We start from the raw sequence: 19913 nt of genomic DNA, 5'->3' as shown, positions 1-19913 counted from the left end.
ATGCCTACAGTTGGACAAGGACATGCAGTGCTCCCACAAAAGACAACAAGCTGCTTCACTTCAGAGTTTCCCAAAATTTTGACAGACGCTGCTGCGCTTGCTTCTTTTTTTTGTGTGCAATGGAATCCAAAATCTGCAGCATGAGGACATACAGGTACTCTAACTTTCGCCTGTAAACTTGAATAGAACCTTGTACTAAAAAAGGCAGCTTCTGCAAAGTTCAGGGAATCGTGACCCTCTTTAGGTACAAAGACAAGGACAATTCGACCAAACAGTTCTCCTGTGGTATGCCCACCATGTACATCAATTTTGAGGCCGTGCATTTCTACTGTGGTTCAGCAGCTGCTCACAGTTGTGGGACGCTTCTGTTACTACCGTTTTCGCTGGCCTTCAGTTCTATGCTTACAAAAAAGGCGCACCCATTCTGAATCCTTTAACTTGCTTACAGACGTGTTCGAATGAAGATGGTACATATCTATTGTAACAGCTGGACGATTTGGGGAGATACGATGCAACACAGGCATGCAGGTGCATCTAAAGATGATCATTTGATGGGGGGGGCAATAAGATAGCAGACACCAGGGCCTCAAACTTCCAAATCTGAATTGAATAAGATCATGACTAGCGGCAGCAAGAACCTGGATACTGTTCTGAATGGTTCTAGAATCACGAAGAAAATTGTGGGTGACAGCAGAATTTTCATAAGCTTTCTTTCTGATGATAGGCAGCTTCTTCCTTCCATCTCCTGAACTGATTAGATCCCCTCTATGCCTTATTCAGTGTCCACCAAGCTGCTAGTAGAGCCTCGAAGGCCAGCAACACCCTCAAGTTAAGCAACACCTTCTGGCTCTAATACCATGTTCAAAGATCCAAGAATTCACTTTTCATTCTACTGCAATTGACACATACAAGCCCCCAAAACTGCAATGAGCAAAGCTGCTGTTTCAATCCACTTCATACCGGCACACCTTACAAGGTAAGGTTCATACACACCCCTATCACACTTAGCCACCTCTTATTGTCTCCACACGCATACTTCTAATTCACACCACAGAAGTGTCACCCCGACACTTCATTGATGAACTTGATATCTCAACAGGGGGATAAATTTTCTCAAGCTCTCCTCTAGTGTTGCCATTTCCTCTTTGAATTTCCTATTCTCATCAGTTGATAAAGTCCGAAGGGCTTGCTGTCAATGCTTCCTAGCCTTTGTAGCTCTTGTCCTTACCATTGGAGCTTTTTCTCTTCAGACTTCCTCCGGGACTTCTTTTCCTCTAATAGCCGTATTAAGGCACGGTCATATTTTTCACTTCAATGGTCTGTGCTATACCAAGGGCTCACCTCCTCAATTTTATTTCTCCTATCAGACTTCACCTACTATACTGTCAATGGCCTAAGCCTTCAAGGCTTCTCTCTTTTTACTTCTTTGCTCTTCACTTTATGTATTAAGGCTCAAAGCAACCATGAGTATCATCCACTGGGGTGGTTACTCATTAACAAAGGCTCAGAGAAGCCATCAATACAAATATGCTGTTGTAGGCTTTCCTTGGTCTTTTCTAATTTAGTTTGGTGACATCTGATTCACAGAGAGATGCTACCTTGTTTTTCGCACTTGTGATTCTGTCTTCTGCTTGTCATCTCTTTCAAGCCAGCTCCTCTAACTGATGTACGATAGTCATGACTTTGAGACCAGTGTACATGATCTTGTGATGTCCACAACAAAGCTGCTTCTCGTTTCTTGTATAAACATCTTGTAAATAGGCAGAATCACATGGATGACGTTTGCATGTGGTTGGTTTCTGAGTTCATGCAGGCACCAAATTTATGGACTAATATTAGCACCACAATTTGCAATCTTTGCTATGCGATGCACGCTTGCATGTACTTTATCAGAGAGGCATTCACTACCCCTGTTTGGTTTATGTATGCTCCTCACATTGGCTAGGATGTTCATTCAACCCAAGACTCGGAATATAGGAGCTTTTGATGAAATTTTCAGGCTGGAAAGAAGAGCCTCAGCCAGCCAGGAGTTCCCTTCTTACTGATTGTACACATGCAAATAATTCTCCAGATCCATGAGAAGCAGCTTGTTTTTCAAGAGCTTATTCAAGTTTGTGCTTCCAGGTACCCATTAGTTACTTCAATTGACTCTAGACATGAAAATGGTAAGGAGTGATAACCCACCTTCTATTTTGTGACCATGGATACAGCCTCATAATTCTTGGACTTCGGTGCATGCAGTAACAAAGCCAAAAAGTGTCCTTGTTTTGATACTAGAATCGCACACTCTATGCACAGAATGTTGTAAATTTACTATTTGATGATAGCATTCTTAGCACACTCAAAAGGCATGACCTTGCAGTCGATTGGCAGCCAAGTGGGGTACTTTCGAGGGAGAGGAGATCCATTGGTAAAGTGTTGCTAGTAGGTAGCCATGGATATGGATTGTCCACACAAGCCAAATCTGCATGGAGATTGCTGCTCTTATGAATAGTGATAATGTCAAATCATCCCCAGCGCTCCTCGGAATGGTCAAACCTCTTCCACTTCGAAACCACAGATGGTCAAACCTCCCACTTGGAAACCGCTTAGAAACCACTGATGGCTGCCAATCTCTAAAGTCTCATCCTTAAATGCGGAGACAGTCAAGCTGTGCAAAAAAATAACTGTTCCTTGCTGATTACAAGTTCACTCTTTCACCTTAACCAACCAAGGTTATTCACTGTGCTATTCTCCTCAATACAACTGCAGCAGGCCTTTTTTACACCATTTCAACCATTCGCTTTCTCGCCTCCACTATGTCATCCAGCCTACCTGCATAAGCATGGATGTTCGCTAGTAATACATATGGTGAAGCATTGCTTGGGTCCAGCTGAAAAGAGAAATTTGCAGCACGCACAGCTCGCTCTACATCACCATGAATTCTGCATGATGACAGCAAGCTCAACCATGCTGAGCTGACGCGTTCGAATGGCATGCTCATGATCAAATCCTCCGCCTCTTCCAAAAGACCTCCACGCCCAAAAAGATCAATCATGCGAACATAATGCTCCACAGAGGGTGTTATGCCATAGTCTCTACTCATAGAGACAAAGTATCGCCTCCCATCAGCAACTAAACCTGTATGACTGCAAGCAGTTAGAACGCTAATAAAGGCAATTTTGTCTGGTCTCACGCCTTCAGCCTGCATCTGATCAAACAGTTGGATTGCCTGCTTGCCATGTCCATTCTGGACATAAAATGTCATCATGGCACTCCATGAGACCACATCTCGCAGCGGCATCTCTGCAAACACAGCCCTTGAATCATCCAGGCTTCTGCACTTGCCATACATATTAACGAGGGCATTCCCTACAACAACATCTGAGTCCCATCCATACCTGACAATCCTACCATGGATCTCTCGACCCTCAATTAGGGCTTCCACAATGGCACACGCATCCAAAATGCAGATGAAGAGGACTTTGTCCAGCTCAATACCATCAGCCTGCATTTGACCAAATAGTTGTAAGGCCTCCTTGCCACACCCATTCTGGGCATATGCTGCGACCATGGCACTCAAGGAGACCACATTCTTCAGTGGAGTCTCTGTAAATACAGCCAATGAATCATCAAGGTTCCCGCACTTGCCATACATATTGACAAGAGTATTCCCAACTACAATATCCGAGTCCCATCCTGTGCCAACGATAGTAGTATGGATCTCTCGACCCTCTTCTAGGGCTGCCACACTGACACAAGCATCTAAAGTGCAAAGGAACGTGATGTAGTCTGGCTTGATCCCTTCTGCCTGCATTTGGGAGAATAATTCTAGGGCCTCCGTGCCATGACCATTCTGTGCACATATTGTGATCATCGTACTCCAGCAGACCACATTCCGCATTGGCATCTCCTCAAAAACAACCCTTGAATCATCAAGGCTACCACACTTACCATGCATATTAATGAGAGCTGTCCCCAGAACTTCGTCACAATGACATCCATTGCCTGCAATAGTGGCATGGATCTCTCGACCCTTTTCTAGAGCTGCCATATTGGCACATGCGTCCACAATGCAAGTGAAGGTGATCTTGTTTGGCTTAATGCTTTCGGCCTGCATTTGACCAAATAGTCTTAGAGCCTCCTTGTCAGATCCATTCTGGGCACACGCTGCAAGCATGGAATTCCAGGAGATCAAATCCCGTAGTGGCATCTCTGTAAACACTGCCCTTGAATCATCCAGGCTTCCACACTTGCCATACATATTGACCAGGGCATTCCCCAAAACAATATTCAACTCCCATCCATTACCAACACTAGTAGCATGGATTTCACGACCCTCTTCCAAGGCTGTCACAATGGCACAGGCATCCACAACGCAGATGAAGGTGATCTTGTCTGGCATGAAGCATTCCCCCTGCATTTCACCAAACAATTGCAGGGCCTCCTTGCCATGCCCGTTTTGGGCACACGCTGAGATCACAGCACTCCAGGACACTACGTCCCAGAGTGGCATCAGTGCAAACACAGCCCTTGAATCACCCAGGCTCCTACATTTACCATACATATTAACAAGCGCATTCCCCACAACAATGTCCGACTCTAATCCAGTACAAACAATAGTTGCATGGATCTCTCGACCCTCTTCTAGGGCTGCCACACTGGCAATCGCGTTCAAAACGGAGATCAAGGTAATTTTGTCGGGCTCGAATCCTTCGGCCTGCATTCGACCAAAGACTTGTAGGGCCTCCTTGCCACCCCCGTTCTGGGCATACGCTGCGATCATAATATTCCAAGTGTACAAATTCCGATGGACTATAGTGTCAAACACAGCACGTGCATACTCGAGGCTCCCACACTTGCTGTACATTTGGACGAGAAGGTTATTCAGAAATCTGTCGCCCGTGTATCCATGTCTGGTCATCTGTTCATGCACACGTTTCCCCTCAGACAGGGTCTTGGCACGCCTCAAGAGCGAGGTATAGTTTTCCACATCTGTCTCCGGACCCAGCTGATCAGGGCAGCAGTCTTCATTTCTCACAAGGCCACTCTGATGGTGCGTATGTACATGATTGCTACTTCCTAGCTCGCTCAGCACGTCTTCTGCAAGCGCGGCGCAGTCGCACCTCAACCCACCGTGTAGCTCGGTGGACATCCATCTCAAATAGGGGAGTGGCCACGATCCGAGGGCCTGACCTTTACGCTTACCAAAGCGTATTTGCGCATCACTAGTCGCAGCGCTGGGCCGATCAAAGCTGTTGGAGCAACATATTACACTGGGCGCTTGCGTTCTCTCCAAGGACAGCGGCACAGGTGCAGAATGAGGCATGCCCAATGGTGATGCAGAGCAAGGTGAGACGCAACAGAGGAAAACCGCCATAGCTACTGCTCGAAGTGGCAAATCAGAGCAACGCCATAGCTATTGCTCATCTTCCCAATTTGCCTCTATCACTTCGAGGCAAATACAGCCTCGAGCTTCCAACAGCTACTGCTCGAAGTGACAGAACGCCATAGCTTCCCTCGAGCTTCCTATAGCTACTGTACTCCGTGGAGCTTCCTAAAGCCCTCCATCTTGCAGTAAATTGAATTGGAGGATGGCGGCCAGGTGTGGTGGTTCCCAGAAACCCTTCCGCGAAATCGAATTGGAGGATGGCCGCCAGGTGTGGTGGTTCACAGAACCCCGGATTCCGGGATTCAGAGAACCCAATTTCAATGTGTGATTTGTGTAGCGGTTAGAGATTGTCACACTACAAAACTCTCCATTTTTGTGGTGGTTCAGAGAACCCCGGATGCTAGTAGAGGGTGTCGGTGTCACACCACAAAACTCTCCCCTGCCCCATGGGAAGGTCTAATTGGAGGCTCCACTTGGAGAAGTTAAAAATGTTGGGTTTTTAGAATTTCTCATTTGAGATTTTATGATTCCCTTGAAGTCCTCCATCTTCCCCCCCCCCCCCCCCCCCCCTCTCTCTCTCTCTCTCTCTCTCTCTCTCTCTCTCTCCGCTTTCAAATCGCCCCTCTTTCATGCACATCTCGACCAGGCACATTAACGAAATTCATCTTTCTCTCTTTTAGGTTTCGGGCAGGCCTTATGAATGATTGAATATCGTTCACCTTGTTTTCAAACACTTGCCCCTAGCCCGCATGTTAGGTCCCCTCCTAGATCCTTGGGTACTCGACAAAAAATTATGGCAACCAGGCTTAGAGCTTAGTCGATCCTCTATGACCAACGCCAACTAAGGACAGCTAGTCGACGAGACTACTAGTTTGGCTGCTGACCATCTCATCTGAAACGCTATGAACTAATAGTTCGACTACCAACTGTCTCTCTGTAGACCTCGATGTACCACAAGGACCCACAAGTAAGCGCGTCAGTCTGTCAAGCAAAAGGGTCTTTCGCGATAGCACTTCATAGGGATCCTCCTCCGAAATTTCAAATGCTTTGCTTGTCCTACACAAGTTTCAACGGGCCCACAACTTGCTCACTTAACAAATCCTTCCAAGCCACGAACCTTGTGAAGGAAGGCAACCTTTATGACTATAATGTTATCTTTGGGGAGCCGGACCACATGAACATAGCTAGCAACGTGTTCATTTGCTTCCAACGAAAATGCTACAAGCAACCCTTCGTTGATTTGCTCTCTGAGACATTGACCTTAATGACGCAGATTGCCATGACAACACACCCTTAGAAGAGTCCCTTAAACAATTGCGGCCTAAAGAACTCCAAGGTGATCAAATAGACAACCATGGCGTGAGGAACGATTAAACTTTGCCAATGGTTAGATTGCTAGATATCCACAATGTTAAAACGCACCTTCTCCTACTTACAAACCGATGGCACTCTTAACCTGTTGCATACAAACACCCTTCAATCAACGAGGAAAACAATCTTTTAATGGCTTTTGATAAGACTATAGACGTTGTTTTGAAAATGGCTAGGAGTTTTAGTAGAGAAAGCACAACTCTATGGGGAGGCATGTAGGATTGGGAGAAAATGTTGCTTGAGCGCTTGAGTAAATTGAACATACTAGTGGTAATACCTTTTAGCGTTTGGAAATTGAGATCATCGATTTTGGTAGAAATGTGACCTCTCATGAAACAATGTTAGGTAGAGGGGACATGAGGATTATAATTTAGATCTATAATGTATGAGTTATCCAAGGATTATCATTCATATATGATACCATGAAATTAATTACTTGTTTCACTTGAACAAACTAACGTGTGCTTATAACTATTTGTTGTTATTGTGATTGCAATCGAAACAATGGGAGCCATCAATTATGAATTTCCAAGTTAGTGGGCTTGTGAAACATTCTAAGTGTTCATAGTGTTGGCTTGAGATGAACACATCCTTTTATGAATGGAAGTGATCCACTTGTCATAGAAAGATATGACAATGCTATGTGATTCAATGAGCCAAACACTTGGTGAGCGCTCACTCTTGCACCATTTGAACATGATCACATGGACATGAAATCATTGAGAAATATTAGGTTATCCTAGTGTCACCATGAATGGATAAACAAGCATTAATTTACCTAAGGTCAATGCTTTGATTGGTGGCTTACTTTAATTGTTACAGCCTACCTCACCAAATAAATATTTAAGGAAACAGAGTTGACACATTGAGTCCTATATGTTATCCAACCATGTTGTTATGGTGTGGGTATGGTGTATTGTAAACCCATAAATCATTAAGGTTTAACATGCATATAATTGTAAGTGTACAATTTAGTATACCCCTCCCCTCCTCCTCCCTGCGCGTGCTTGAAATAGCTATGTGGCTCCAACAAATAAGGACCACTACATCCAAGTGAGTGGCCCCAACCAATGAGAATCCACCTACCACCCAAGACGGTGGCAAACCATCTAACCTCTCCACCTCTCTTATACAACCATTACACCTTTGTCCATCTTGTTAAAAAGACTACAATATACCATAATATTCAAGGTTGGGATTTGAACCCATGGCCCATCCTTTAAAATATTAGGTCCCATGGCATAACCACTTTATGTAAATGTCTGTATTGCATATCGGGAGCTTCTAAGACTTTTGTAATATACTGACAATATGAAACTTATGGCGTCATATTGAATATCATCCATACTGAGTTGCCTCTAGCATGGTCCTAAAAGGAATAATTTTGCATAAAATTTATTAGGAACTTTAATGAAGAATGGCTATCATAAGAGTTGATTTCAGACCTTCCATAAGTCAATGAAGTAATGTCCACTCAGGATACTGCTTAATTCCGAAGTGTCCTTTAAAGGTATTGTACTGCTGGTCAGGTGCCCTTTCATAATTTCTAATTGGCTTAATTCCCTACAAGAAAAGTCTATTCACTTACGAGCCTTTATAGTTTGTTCTTAGAAAGCTTAAGACACAATTTATGTATTTTGTAATTCAATTTGAAAGGTTAAGGTTATTGACTCTTACACTCAGTGGTCAAGGGCCAAAGATTGCAAATGGTTGCTCTCTGAACCAATGCATTTGAGTTCACACATGGACACCCACATCCATATATCCCACCGTCGGATCAGCACCAAAATTTTCAAAGGTCTTAGAAAAATTGGTCTTAATGTCCTTCCAAAGTATCAAGTGGATCGGATGCCGTTTGTGCCACCGAGAGCAAGAATGCACATATTCGTATGTGGATACTACACGATATGAAGGAAAAATGTGCAACGGACACCGACAATGGATTTCTTTATGGATTTAGACAATGAATAGTTCAAAAGGAACAAAATGGCTGGATGTGACACCGGGGAACAAGAATGCCCATATTTGCATGTGGATGCTATGTATATGAAGGAAGAATGCTTAATGGACATGCACACCCGTATATCCCATCGTCAAATCAGCACCAAAATTTTCAAGGGTTTTAGAAAAATTGGTCTTAATGTCCTTCCAAAGTATCAGGTGGATCGGATGCCATTTTGCCACCGGGAGCAAGAATGCACATATTCGCATATGGATGCTACACGATATGAAGGAAAAATGTGCAACGGACACTGACATCCGTATACCACATTATCGGATCAGCACCAAACTTTGCAAGGGTATTAAAACAAGTTGTTTTGATGTCCTTGCAAAGTGTAAGGTGCATTGGATGCCGGATGTGACACCTTGGAACAAGAATGCCCATATTTGCATGTGGATGCTATGTATGTGAAGGAAAAATGCACAATGGACATCCGCATCCGTATGTCCCACCGTCGGATCAGCACCAAACTTTGCAAGGGTCTTGAAAAAATTGTTTTTAATGTCCTTCCAAAGTATCAGGTGGATCGGATGCCGTATGTGACACCGTGGAACAAGAATGCACATATTCACACATGGATGCTATGCGATATGAAGGAAAAATGTGCAACGGACGCCAACATCCGTATATTCCACCATCAGATTAGCACCAAACTTTGCAAGGGTCTTACAAAAAGTTGTTTTAATGTCCTTCCAAAGTGTAAGGTGCATTGGATGCTGGATGTACCACTGGGGAACAAGAATGCATGATCATATTCGCATGTGGATGCTATGTATATGAAGGAAACAAGCGCAACGGACACCGACATCCGTATACCACACCATCAGATTAGCACCAAACTTTGTAAGGGTCTTAAAACAAGTTGTTTTAATGTCCTTCCAAAGTTTAAAGTGCATTGGATGTTGGATGTGATACCGGGGAACAAGAATGCCCATATTTGCATGTGGATGCTATGTATGTGAAGGAAAAATGCACAATGGACATCCACATCTATATATCCCACCATCTTATCGGCACCAAAATTTTCAAGGGTCTTAGAAAAGTTGTTTTTAATGTCCTTCCAAAGTATCAGGTGGATTGGATACCGTATGTGCCACCAGGGAGGAAGAATGCACATATTCACACGTGGATGCTACGCGATATGAAGGAAAAATGTGAAATGGACACTGACATCCGTATATTCCACGAACTAAATTTTGCAAGGGTCTTAAAAAAAGTTGTTTTAATGTCCTTGCAAAGTGTAAGGTGCATCGGATGCCGGATGTGCCACCAAGGAACAAGAATGCTGTGACACCGTGGAACAAGAATGCACATATTCGCACGTGGATGCTACGCGATATGAAGGAAAAATGTGCAACGGACACCGACATCTGTATATTCCAACACCAAAATTTGCAAGGGTCTTAAAACAAGTTTTTTTAATGTCCTTTCAAAGTTTAAGGTGCATTGGATGCCAGATGTGCCAATGGGGAACAAGAATGCTCATATTCGCATGTGGATGATATGTATATGAAGGAAACAAGTGCAACGGACACCGACATCCGTATACTACACCGTCAGATCAGCACCAAACTTTGCAAGGGTCTTAAAACAAGGTGTTTTAATTTCCTTGCAAAGTGTAAGGTGCATTGGATATTAGATGTGACACCGAGGAATTAGAATGCCCATATTTGCATGTGGATGCTATGTATGTGAAGGAAAAATGCACAATGGACATCCGCATCCGTATATCCCACCATTGGATCAGCTCCAAACTTTGCAAGGGTCTTTTTTTTTAAATTTTTCATGGCTAGAAGCACATCGATGCATGTATTTCAATGCGGATGCATGATGCATGGTGAACAACTAGGAAATATCCATTCCAAGCCGCATCCATATATCCCACCATGCGGCTAGGAAATATCCATTTCCAAGCCGCATCCATATATCCCACCATTGGATCAACTCCAAACTTTGCAAGGGTCTTTTTTTTTTAATTTTTCATGGCTAGAAGCACACTGATGCATGTATTTCAATGCTCATGCATGATGCATGGTGAACAACTAGGAAATATCCATTCCAAGCCGTGCAATTGACATTAGATAGGTGTGATACTTTGCATAGGCATTGAAATTTCCTTGTTTAAGGTATCACTCCCAAAAAATACCCTTTTTATGGTTAGAAGCACACCAATGCATGTTTTTCAATGCTCATGCATGATGCATGATGAGAAACTAGGAAATATCCATTCCAAGCCATGAAAATGACATAAGATGGTCATGATACTTTGCACAGGCCATGAAATTACCTATTTTAAGGCGTTTACAAAGTTTCATGTCCATAAAATACCATTTTCATGGTTGCTAGAAGCACATCAATGCATGTTTTTCAACACTCATGCATGATGCATGGTGAAAAACTAGAAAATATCCATTCCAAGCCATGCAAATGACATCAGATGGCTATGATACTTTGCGCAGACATTAAAATTACTGAGTTTAAGGCTTGATCAAAGTATTTTGTCCATCAAATACCATTTTTAAGGCTACAAGCACACCGATGCATGTTTTGAATACTGATGCATGATGCATGGTGAAAAACTAGGAAATATTCATTCCATGCCATGAAAATGACACCAAATAGCCATGATACTTTGCACAAGCCTTGAACTCACCCATTTGACTGCTTGCACAAAGTATGATGCTTATCAAATGTCATTTGCATGGCTAGAAGTTGACAAATGCATGTTTTTCAATGACCATGCATGATGCATGAACTAGGAAATATCCAATGAAAATGACATCGAATGGCCATGATTCTTTGCATATGACTTGAAATCACCGAGTTTGAGGCTTTTGAAAAATATCATGCAAATCTAATACCATATGCATGGCTAGAAGTACAACGATGTATGTTTTAAAGGATGCAAGGTGTGGTAAAAAAGGAGATATGATAAAAAAGTCAACACGCACCCTAAAACAGGGCCTCCTAGGCTACAAGATTTTGGAATCCAATACAAGTCATCATTTATTAAACCTAGTAAGAAACTAGAAGTGAGAGAAGTACTAAAAGTTTTAGGAAATGCAAAAACAAAGGAAAACTTTGCTTTCGTTGTTGGTATAGGTGCCGGTATATACCAATGCCTATATCGACTCAAATAAACTTTCAAAAAGCAAACCCAAATGCCTCTTTTTTTGCCACACCTCTCTTGTTTGAGATCTTGCCAACTTTTTGCCTCTTCCTCATGACCTTTCCACCATCTCCCTACCCTCCCCTACCATCCCTACACCACCCACACCACTGTTGGCCCACTCCCCTCCACTCCAAGCTTGAAGAAGAAGATTTATATTTTGGGAACTAAAGAAGTGGATGATATTTTGAGTGGTTTGTCTTCAAATTTCTACTTCTAGATAAGCTTCCCAACCCTTTCATCTGCATTCAAATAATCTTTGGAATCTGCATTGTGTGTTTACATGTTTCTTATGTCTGTGGTTGCACAAAAAGGCAAATATGAGATTTTTCTATGGCCTAGGGGGGATGCTGCCAAAATTTTCCAATTACTTGCTTGCTTGATATGATTGCATCTTGTTGCTTGCTTGCTTAACTTTGTTTCTTTCTTGGTATCTTGTTGTTTTGTTTGTGTTCTTTCATTTCTCTTGTTTGTTTTGATTACTTTGTTGTTTGACATTGTTGCTTTTTACTCACTGCTTGATTTTGTAGCATAAGTTTTAGCACTCATGCACAATGCATGGTAAGAAATTTAAAAATACACACGCCCAACCATGAAATTGATGCCTGATCCCCATCAAAATTTGAAAGCACAAGAGTTTTTATCTTGTTGAAGCTATGTAAAGTATCATGCCTATCAGACACACGTAGATATGCTAGAAGCACTCATGCATGATGCATATTTAAGAATTGTGAAAATACGCCTGCCCAACCATGCAAATGATATCTATCCTATCAACTCAAAAATTTGCACGGATAAGGTGTCCGCTCCACCTCTGCGTGTCTCGTCCAGCTACAGTCAAATTGAGCTAGTATGCATTGATGCATTTCATCCAACTTAATATAAATAAGCATCACACATATTCCTCTCTCTCTTGCCCTCTCTTAATTGGGGCGAGGTGAATCTAGCTGACCGAAGCGAGCCATCACCCAGCCTTAATCATGATACTACTAGAATGTAACTCGAGGTGAGATGAATCCAACCAGTTGAAGCCAGTCATCATGCGGCCCTAAGTGATACACATCATGCAAGCACACACACAGAAGCAAGCAAGCACAATCATATCACATATTTTGCTCTCTTTGCTCTCAGCTAAGGCGAGGTGAATCCAGCCTCAACAGAATGAAAGGGCTGAAAGGAAGAATGGTACTTTAGCAGACAATGTTTAGTGAGAAGCATCTTTCAAATCAGTATTGTGCAGAAGCAATAGCCATTGCAAACTACTGTGCTAAAGTGATGCATACCATTTGAGGGCACGCTCGATTTGTTGAAAACCAAAACGGATTAAAAATTTGGAATCCAAACTATTGGGACTAGTGCATGGAGGTCTTAAAACATTGATAGTTGTTGGTATTGGTATCTAGATTCACCCTACAATGGAAGAAATTGGAAAAGTGCAATTTGTGCATGTGCAAAGATATTTTGATAAATCCAACACTATTTACAATTTTGAATTGTTTCTTTTTCCATGCACTTGCTTGGTATATGGCTCATAAGTATGCCAAAGGTCATTGCAGGGTCAATCCATGGAGAAGGTAGAGGAAGGAGATGAGGACTAAGATTGCCCCAAAGTTATTACCGTCGCCACACCCCTCCTTGCCTCAGTGAAGAGCGTAGCCGACTACCCACATCTCTCGCCATCAATTTCTATTGCCCAGGCACTACAACACAACTAAGTTCCAGCATGAAGGCCTCTACTCACATTTCCATTCTTTATGATAAGAGTGACCTAAAAGACTTAGACATGAGGATAGTCCCTTATTTACAAGGTCACATAAGAAGCAAGAACATGCCTGGAGGGAATTAAATCTCAAAGAGAACATGCCAGAAGCTAATATAATCGTGTCTCAATTGATGATAAAATCATCTAAGCATTGAAGAAAGGGCTAAAAAGTGCTCATGAAATGTGTGAACATTTTCATATGAAGCCAAAGTGTGAGGACTTGAACTGGTGGCTAGAACCTTGGTTAGATGGCTTTGCAGATGCATATGCACACAAGAATCTGATTCCAAAGAAGAAGATCATCAAGAAGCTTGCCCTGTTCATAGACCTATGGGGCTAACATCTGTGAGATTGAGATGCAACCCCTTCGCTTTGTCCTATGACAAGGGACCACACCTCTTGGCCTCTCCTTGAAAGGAGGTGGTGTTGCCATCGGATGTCTGATGCTGAGAACTTATGCTCCTATATCAAAAGGAAGTCCACTGCCCACCCTACCACTTCTCTATGTAACTCCTACGAAAGGATCAGGTATTGTGGTGGGGCTGACTCTATGAGCACGTTGTGGAGCCCGTGCACTTTCCAACTCACTATGGTCTAGCTCATGAGGATGGGGAAGCAGAAAACAAGGCTCTCTTTTGAGTGGATGCATGTTCCAATAAAACTTCCTTTGGTGACTTTGCCGAGGGGTCTGGAGGGTGAGTATTACATGGCCATATGTCAGTGTACTAGGGTGGACACCATCTCAATGCCAATCTTCCATGACTACTTTATCATGAAGGAGACTTCCACCCCGAACAACTCAACACACTTCTAGAGTGGCCAGTAGTATGCCTGATCAATCTTTACCTCAAGAGACAATGAACCCCTATTGCTAAACCATACATCGGCTTCTCTCACATGAAGCTCAACTAAAAATTCACTAAAGCACCATGGGTGTGCCAAAGGTATAATCCCTATGGCCCCATACATTCATCCATCATGCGTGAAATCTAATCCCCCAACATAGCATCAAATACCACTAGGGACCACTTTTCCAACCTTGTGCAAGCAAGCAGGAATCTTCTAGTAGCAGCTGAGTGCATTTGAGAATCCCCTTTTTGGGGCTGACAAGACCATAAGCGTTACCTCTAGGGGTAGAGGGTAAGAGTAAAAAATCTCTAGGTAGTTCCAAGTCCCTAATATCCAAATTTCCCATGGTAGAAGATGCCCAAGTTAAAGTTTGGGAGCTACTACTGGGAGGATGAGCCCTTTCCTCTAGATTCCCCCATGAATGCAGGATGTTGAGATGAGGAAATCAAAGCCGAGTGCTTTCTTACCCTTTACCAATGGTAGGGGAGTTGAGGCAGGTCCAAGGGAGGGGTGGGAGGGGGGAGGCTAAAGAAGTTGCTATGGAGGGGGAGGCGGAGGGAGGGGGCGGGTGGTGAGTATGACCATAGTAGGAGCAGAGAGGGGTAGAGGAGGGGGTGGGGGGAGCTTAAGAGAAAGGGGAGGGAGTGGAGAGGGAGAGGGATCTGGGGGGGGTAGGAGGAGTAGGGGTGACCGCAGACCCACCCCTATTGATCAAGATCTCCAGGGCTCTAGATCCCCTCCTCCTTAACCACTACCAGACTAACCTCTATAGCTTCCACCATCGCAATGTCAAGAATTCCCAAGGCTTGCTACTAGTGGTAAGAGACCTAAACCACAAGGACATGGAGAAAATAGATGACTTGATAAGGAGATGTGGGAGGAAATTTGGTGGCTATAAGGAAAGCACAGTATGCTCTAAGCTCAAAAAATTGTAAAGGTGCAATTCAATGATTGGCAAAGCTATAGGTAGGACCCATCACCTCAAGCATTAGACACTCTTTGAGCATAACATTTTTTGCAAACATACAATAGTTAGAATTACAAGATCGGAATATGAAAGAGGCTTCCATGTTTCTTCTCTACTTAAATGTTTTAAATTTCTATATATGAGTTCCATTGTCCTTTACATTAAAGTGCCATTGTTTAAATGCTATGGAATATCAAATAATATTCCATGTTTCTTCTCTATTTAAATGCTAAGAGGATCTTGTCCATGGAAAAAAAAGGTGAAAAAGAAAAAAAGGGAATAAAATGGCAAGTCATGCATTGGCAGATTGGTTTTTGCTTATTCTTTATTTTAAATAAAATATTTTGTATAAGAGAGAAGAGCATCATGTTTTCATGGATTTTATTTATTTTGTTAGTCCATGATCTAATCTTATAATTATAGGATGTTCATGGCATTTGATATGACGGATCAACACAATGTCAAAGTTTGTGAATGTGATCTTAATAGATGATTGTTATATCAATGGATGTCCTCCCTGTGTATGCATAGAATAGTGTTAAATGGCCTGATGTTGCTGCCTCGAATGCTCCCACCAATCGTGACACCAAAGCTCGTGTTCTTTGCTCAGATGGCAATGATTGAATGCATGCATCTGCAACCGCTTCTTGTTGCTACTATGCAAGGAGTCTTCTTTCTTCTCATTGTTTCTCCCTTTGTAGATGTTGCAAAAGTGTCTTTCGTTGTCGCCGATTTGATACCGTGCCAGCGCTTTCCTTGACCCGCACTCTATTCCTTGTGCATTGACCTGGCTTTTCAGCTTTCCTATCTCGCAGCCTCTATCTACTTCTCTTGCAAGCCATGGCGAGTTGCATGTTGCCATTGATGCCATGGCCACGATCAATCCAGAATAGAAACAGAGAAGCTAGCTGGTGAGGCAAGTAAAGAATAGAAGACAACTTACCCAAAATAAGACAATGTCAAACCAAAGTCTGCACAAGGTCATGTCAAGGTGCATGTAGGTTGCACAGCGTTTGCAGGGTGGGGGCAGGTTGTAGGTGTGAAAATTCAAAATTTGCTGGAGTAGCAAAATTTCAGTCACTGATTTTCCCCCCATCTGACTATACACGTCGACAGACTTGGATATCCCAAACAAGTGCAATGTGGCCTAAAATGCTTCAAAACACAAATAGGCATGCTATCGGGTTTGATGCTGTGTATTATTAAATACATGTTTTAATACCCAATCAATAATGCATAAAACCCAAGCAGGTAATCTTAAATGAACTACCTTAATCTGCCTTGATTTCAGCCACCAATGCTTCATCGCTTCCACAAGTCAAGTATGTAAACCTACAAAACAACAAGCTCAACACTGTATTTTTATGCATGATATATGGATGGGATCAGCGTAATTTATCTTTGATTTCCTTTTGAGGAAGTGTGCTGTCTTTTGCATATAAAGACTTGAGTGCTTGTCTGAAGCCATATAATGTCTGTTTGAGCACACCCATTCAAAAAATCAAATTTGAAAAGCCTTCCACTAATATAAAATTCATAGACATGAGGAAATGCCTTCACTTAGTTTTTTTTGGCATGCATCTGATTTTTCAATCAGCCCTTTTTTACCAAAAAATGAAAAAAGCAAAAAGAAAAATCCATTTGCATCATTCTTGATCCTGTAATTTAATTTGGTTCCCTATGATATTCCTCCTTTTCGGCAAACATTTAAAGTGTGCAAGCCTATTCAGACTACGAGCACTATGTAGCATGGCCGTCAAGTCATAAGCATGTTCATGTGCCACCATGCTTCTAATTTTACTGAAGAAAATTTCAACTGTATCTAACCTATAAGATGTAAAGGGCGCCTAAGGCTTGGACAAATTTCTCTAAAGTACTTTATTAATAAGACCACAAAATGGCATGAGAGTTGTACATCTAAGAAAGCCTCCTTAGTTATGAAGTTTCGATTCAATGTATAGTGTGTATGCTAAATCCAAGACCTCCAAATCTGGAAGAAAACGAAAACTTTGCCCGCAAGATGGACTCAGTCCACAAGGCTCAAATGCGGAGACAAGAAGATGTCAATGTAGTCTTCGGCAATAAACACTTATTTCATTAATTTTGGACTCATATGTCTACTCTTGGACTAATCCCAAAAATCCTTCCCAATTGAAAATTATTGGTATTAAGACTTCTATAAAGTATCATATCCATCAAACCCACACACATATGCTAGAAGCACACCGATGCATATTTTTAACACTCATCCACGTTACATGGTAAGAATTGTGGAAATACACATTCCCGGCCATGAAAAAGATACCTGATCCACATAAAACTTTTGCAAGAACAATTCTATTACTTTCATTAAGGCCTATACAAAGTATCATACCCATCGGGAGTGTTGATGATGCAATCATTAAGGATGCTGGTATATTTAAAGAAAATTATGAGATTTAGACATTGGGTCAAACTATAGGCTTGAATGTTTCTTGGAAAACTCTTCATGTAATGTCTTTATTTATAATTTTATATTTTATTTTTCTATGTAAAAATTGTATTATTTATTTCTCAATCAACTATTGAATAATATTTGTTATCAAGTAAAATGCGTGTGTTATAAAAGGTAAAAGTTATTCCTTAGAATTTTAGATGACTTCTTCACACTGTGTACTATAAGTATTGATGCACTTAAGACTTTTGAATAATCTTTCACACTTAGACAATACAAAAATAGTGACAGTAATATCAATGTTGTGAATGGTAGTACTGAATCTTTGGCAACAATAAGATACTTTGTAGTAACTAAATGATCAACCATTGTGTAATTTTACTCCACATATGCATTTTGTGCTACCATTTCTTGGTAAGAATGGCAGTTAAAAAATGGTTGCCATTTCTTCGTAAGAAATGGCAATAAAGAGATAGTTGCCATTTTGTGCTACTATTTCTTCTTAGAAAATGGTAATCAAGAAGTGCTTGCCATTTCTTTGAACAAAGTGGCAGTCAAGAAATGGCTGCCATTTCTTGACTGCCACTTTGTTCAAAGAAATGCCATTTCTTGGTAAGAAATGGCAATCAAGAATTTGCTTCCTACAAAGGAAACAAGAGAACACCCAAAAGCACTCTTGGAAGAGAAGAGGGAGCTTGTATTCCAAACTTGTGCATCCAACAATGAAGACCAAAGTCAACCACTTGGTCTTTTATACACGTCACCTTTTGAAGGGAGGGCCAACCTTATTCCCTTTATATGACTCTCTTTCTTCATTTTTTGACAACCGTCTTGGGCCTATTTGGATCCAAGGCACAATCCTAGTTCTATGGACTTGCCACTATCCAGCGGTGGCATATTGTTAACCAATCAGATAACAGACATCACTAACCAGCGGTGGCATATTGTTAACCAATCAGATAACAGACACACCATCTAGAGTGGTGCAGGGAGTGTCCCCCTTGTGTCCCCCCATTCCTTATTTCTTCTGCGGTATCTCTGTAAAGCCTTTGAGAGGCTCTTATTTTGACTATTAATGGAGGGCTCTTGACCACTTTCATGCAACCAGTGATGATTATGGCAATCCATGATTTCATGGCTGTGCAATTGGCGACCATAATAATAGGGGTGGGGACTAATTATAAAAGAAGAGTCTCAGCTTGATGCTTTGCGAATCATTTTTTAGAATCAGTCCAACCTTTTAGAGACCATAAGAATCCATGGATGGTTGCTTCACTGATGGAAATCTAGAGGGATCACTGCTTTACTAATGGTTGCTTCACTGATGGTTGCTTCATTGATGAAAATCTAGAGGGATTGTTGCTTTGCTCGTGACATAGCTAGAGCAAGACTTTGACACAGTCAATTGTTATCAAGTCTTTTGAGCTTCTGCAAGGCTAACATAGAGACGGCTTGCATGGACTCAAAAATGCAATGCATCCACGTGGACTTGACTTTGGTACATTTCCAAGTCCATGCAAGCCTTTCGCCCTAGGTTGTAGTACAGTTTTTGTAAGATAGGTTGAATATATTCTGCTTTCGCATGTAATACAATTTTGTTAACACACTCCTGCCATGGATGGTATTCTAAATCAAATGTATTAACATAAAGATGCTAGTATATATTCTAATTCATCATGTAATACATGAACATAGGCAGTATGCTCTTGCAAAATAGTGAATCTTTTTACACATTTCTCTTTTCTAAAACATAGACTGTAATTAATAGTGGTGTTAAGACCTATTGTTCAAATAACCACAATGCATGCAAATATGAATTGGTTTAAAAGAAGATGGCATACTATTAAATATTATCGCATGCAAATGCATGATTGAATGCTATAAAAAATGAGGACATACTAATCATTCCTCTTGGGCCTACTATAAAGCACATGCATGCAAAGAAGGAGACAAGCAATTAAACCGTAGCTATTTCAAATTCTTCCATC

At 41.7% G+C, this 19913-nt stretch overlaps 1 protein-coding gene across 1 annotated transcript; it reads right to left on the bottom strand.

The window, feature by feature from the left end:
- Nucleotides 1-285: 285 nt before the first annotated feature.
- Nucleotides 286-5576, bottom strand: LOC147881924 (pentatricopeptide repeat-containing protein At1g03540-like). The gene has a single exon (XM_087402052.1). It carries the CDS (start codon nt 5357-5359, stop codon nt 2762-2764), a length of 2598 nt encoding a protein of 865 aa, XP_087258178.1. The 5' UTR covers nt 5360-5576; the 3' UTR covers nt 286-2761.
- Nucleotides 5577-19913: the final 14337 nt, after the last annotated feature.

This window comes from Dipteris shenzhenensis, chromosome 30 (assembly GCF_047967505.1).
Source record: "Dipteris shenzhenensis isolate YYH24624 ecotype China chromosome 30, Dip_SZ_1.0, whole genome shotgun sequence".
Classification (NCBI taxonomy): domain Eukaryota; kingdom Viridiplantae; phylum Streptophyta; class Polypodiopsida; order Gleicheniales; family Dipteridaceae; genus Dipteris; species Dipteris shenzhenensis.
Note: the sequence above shows the minus strand (reverse complement) of the source record. Positions and strands in the feature narration are given on the sequence as shown.

Coding starts and splice junctions, on each gene's coding strand:
- LOC147881924 (XM_087402052.1), bottom strand. CDS start 5,359: ATGGCGGTTTTCCTCTGTTGCGTCTCACCTTGCTCTGCATCACCATTG.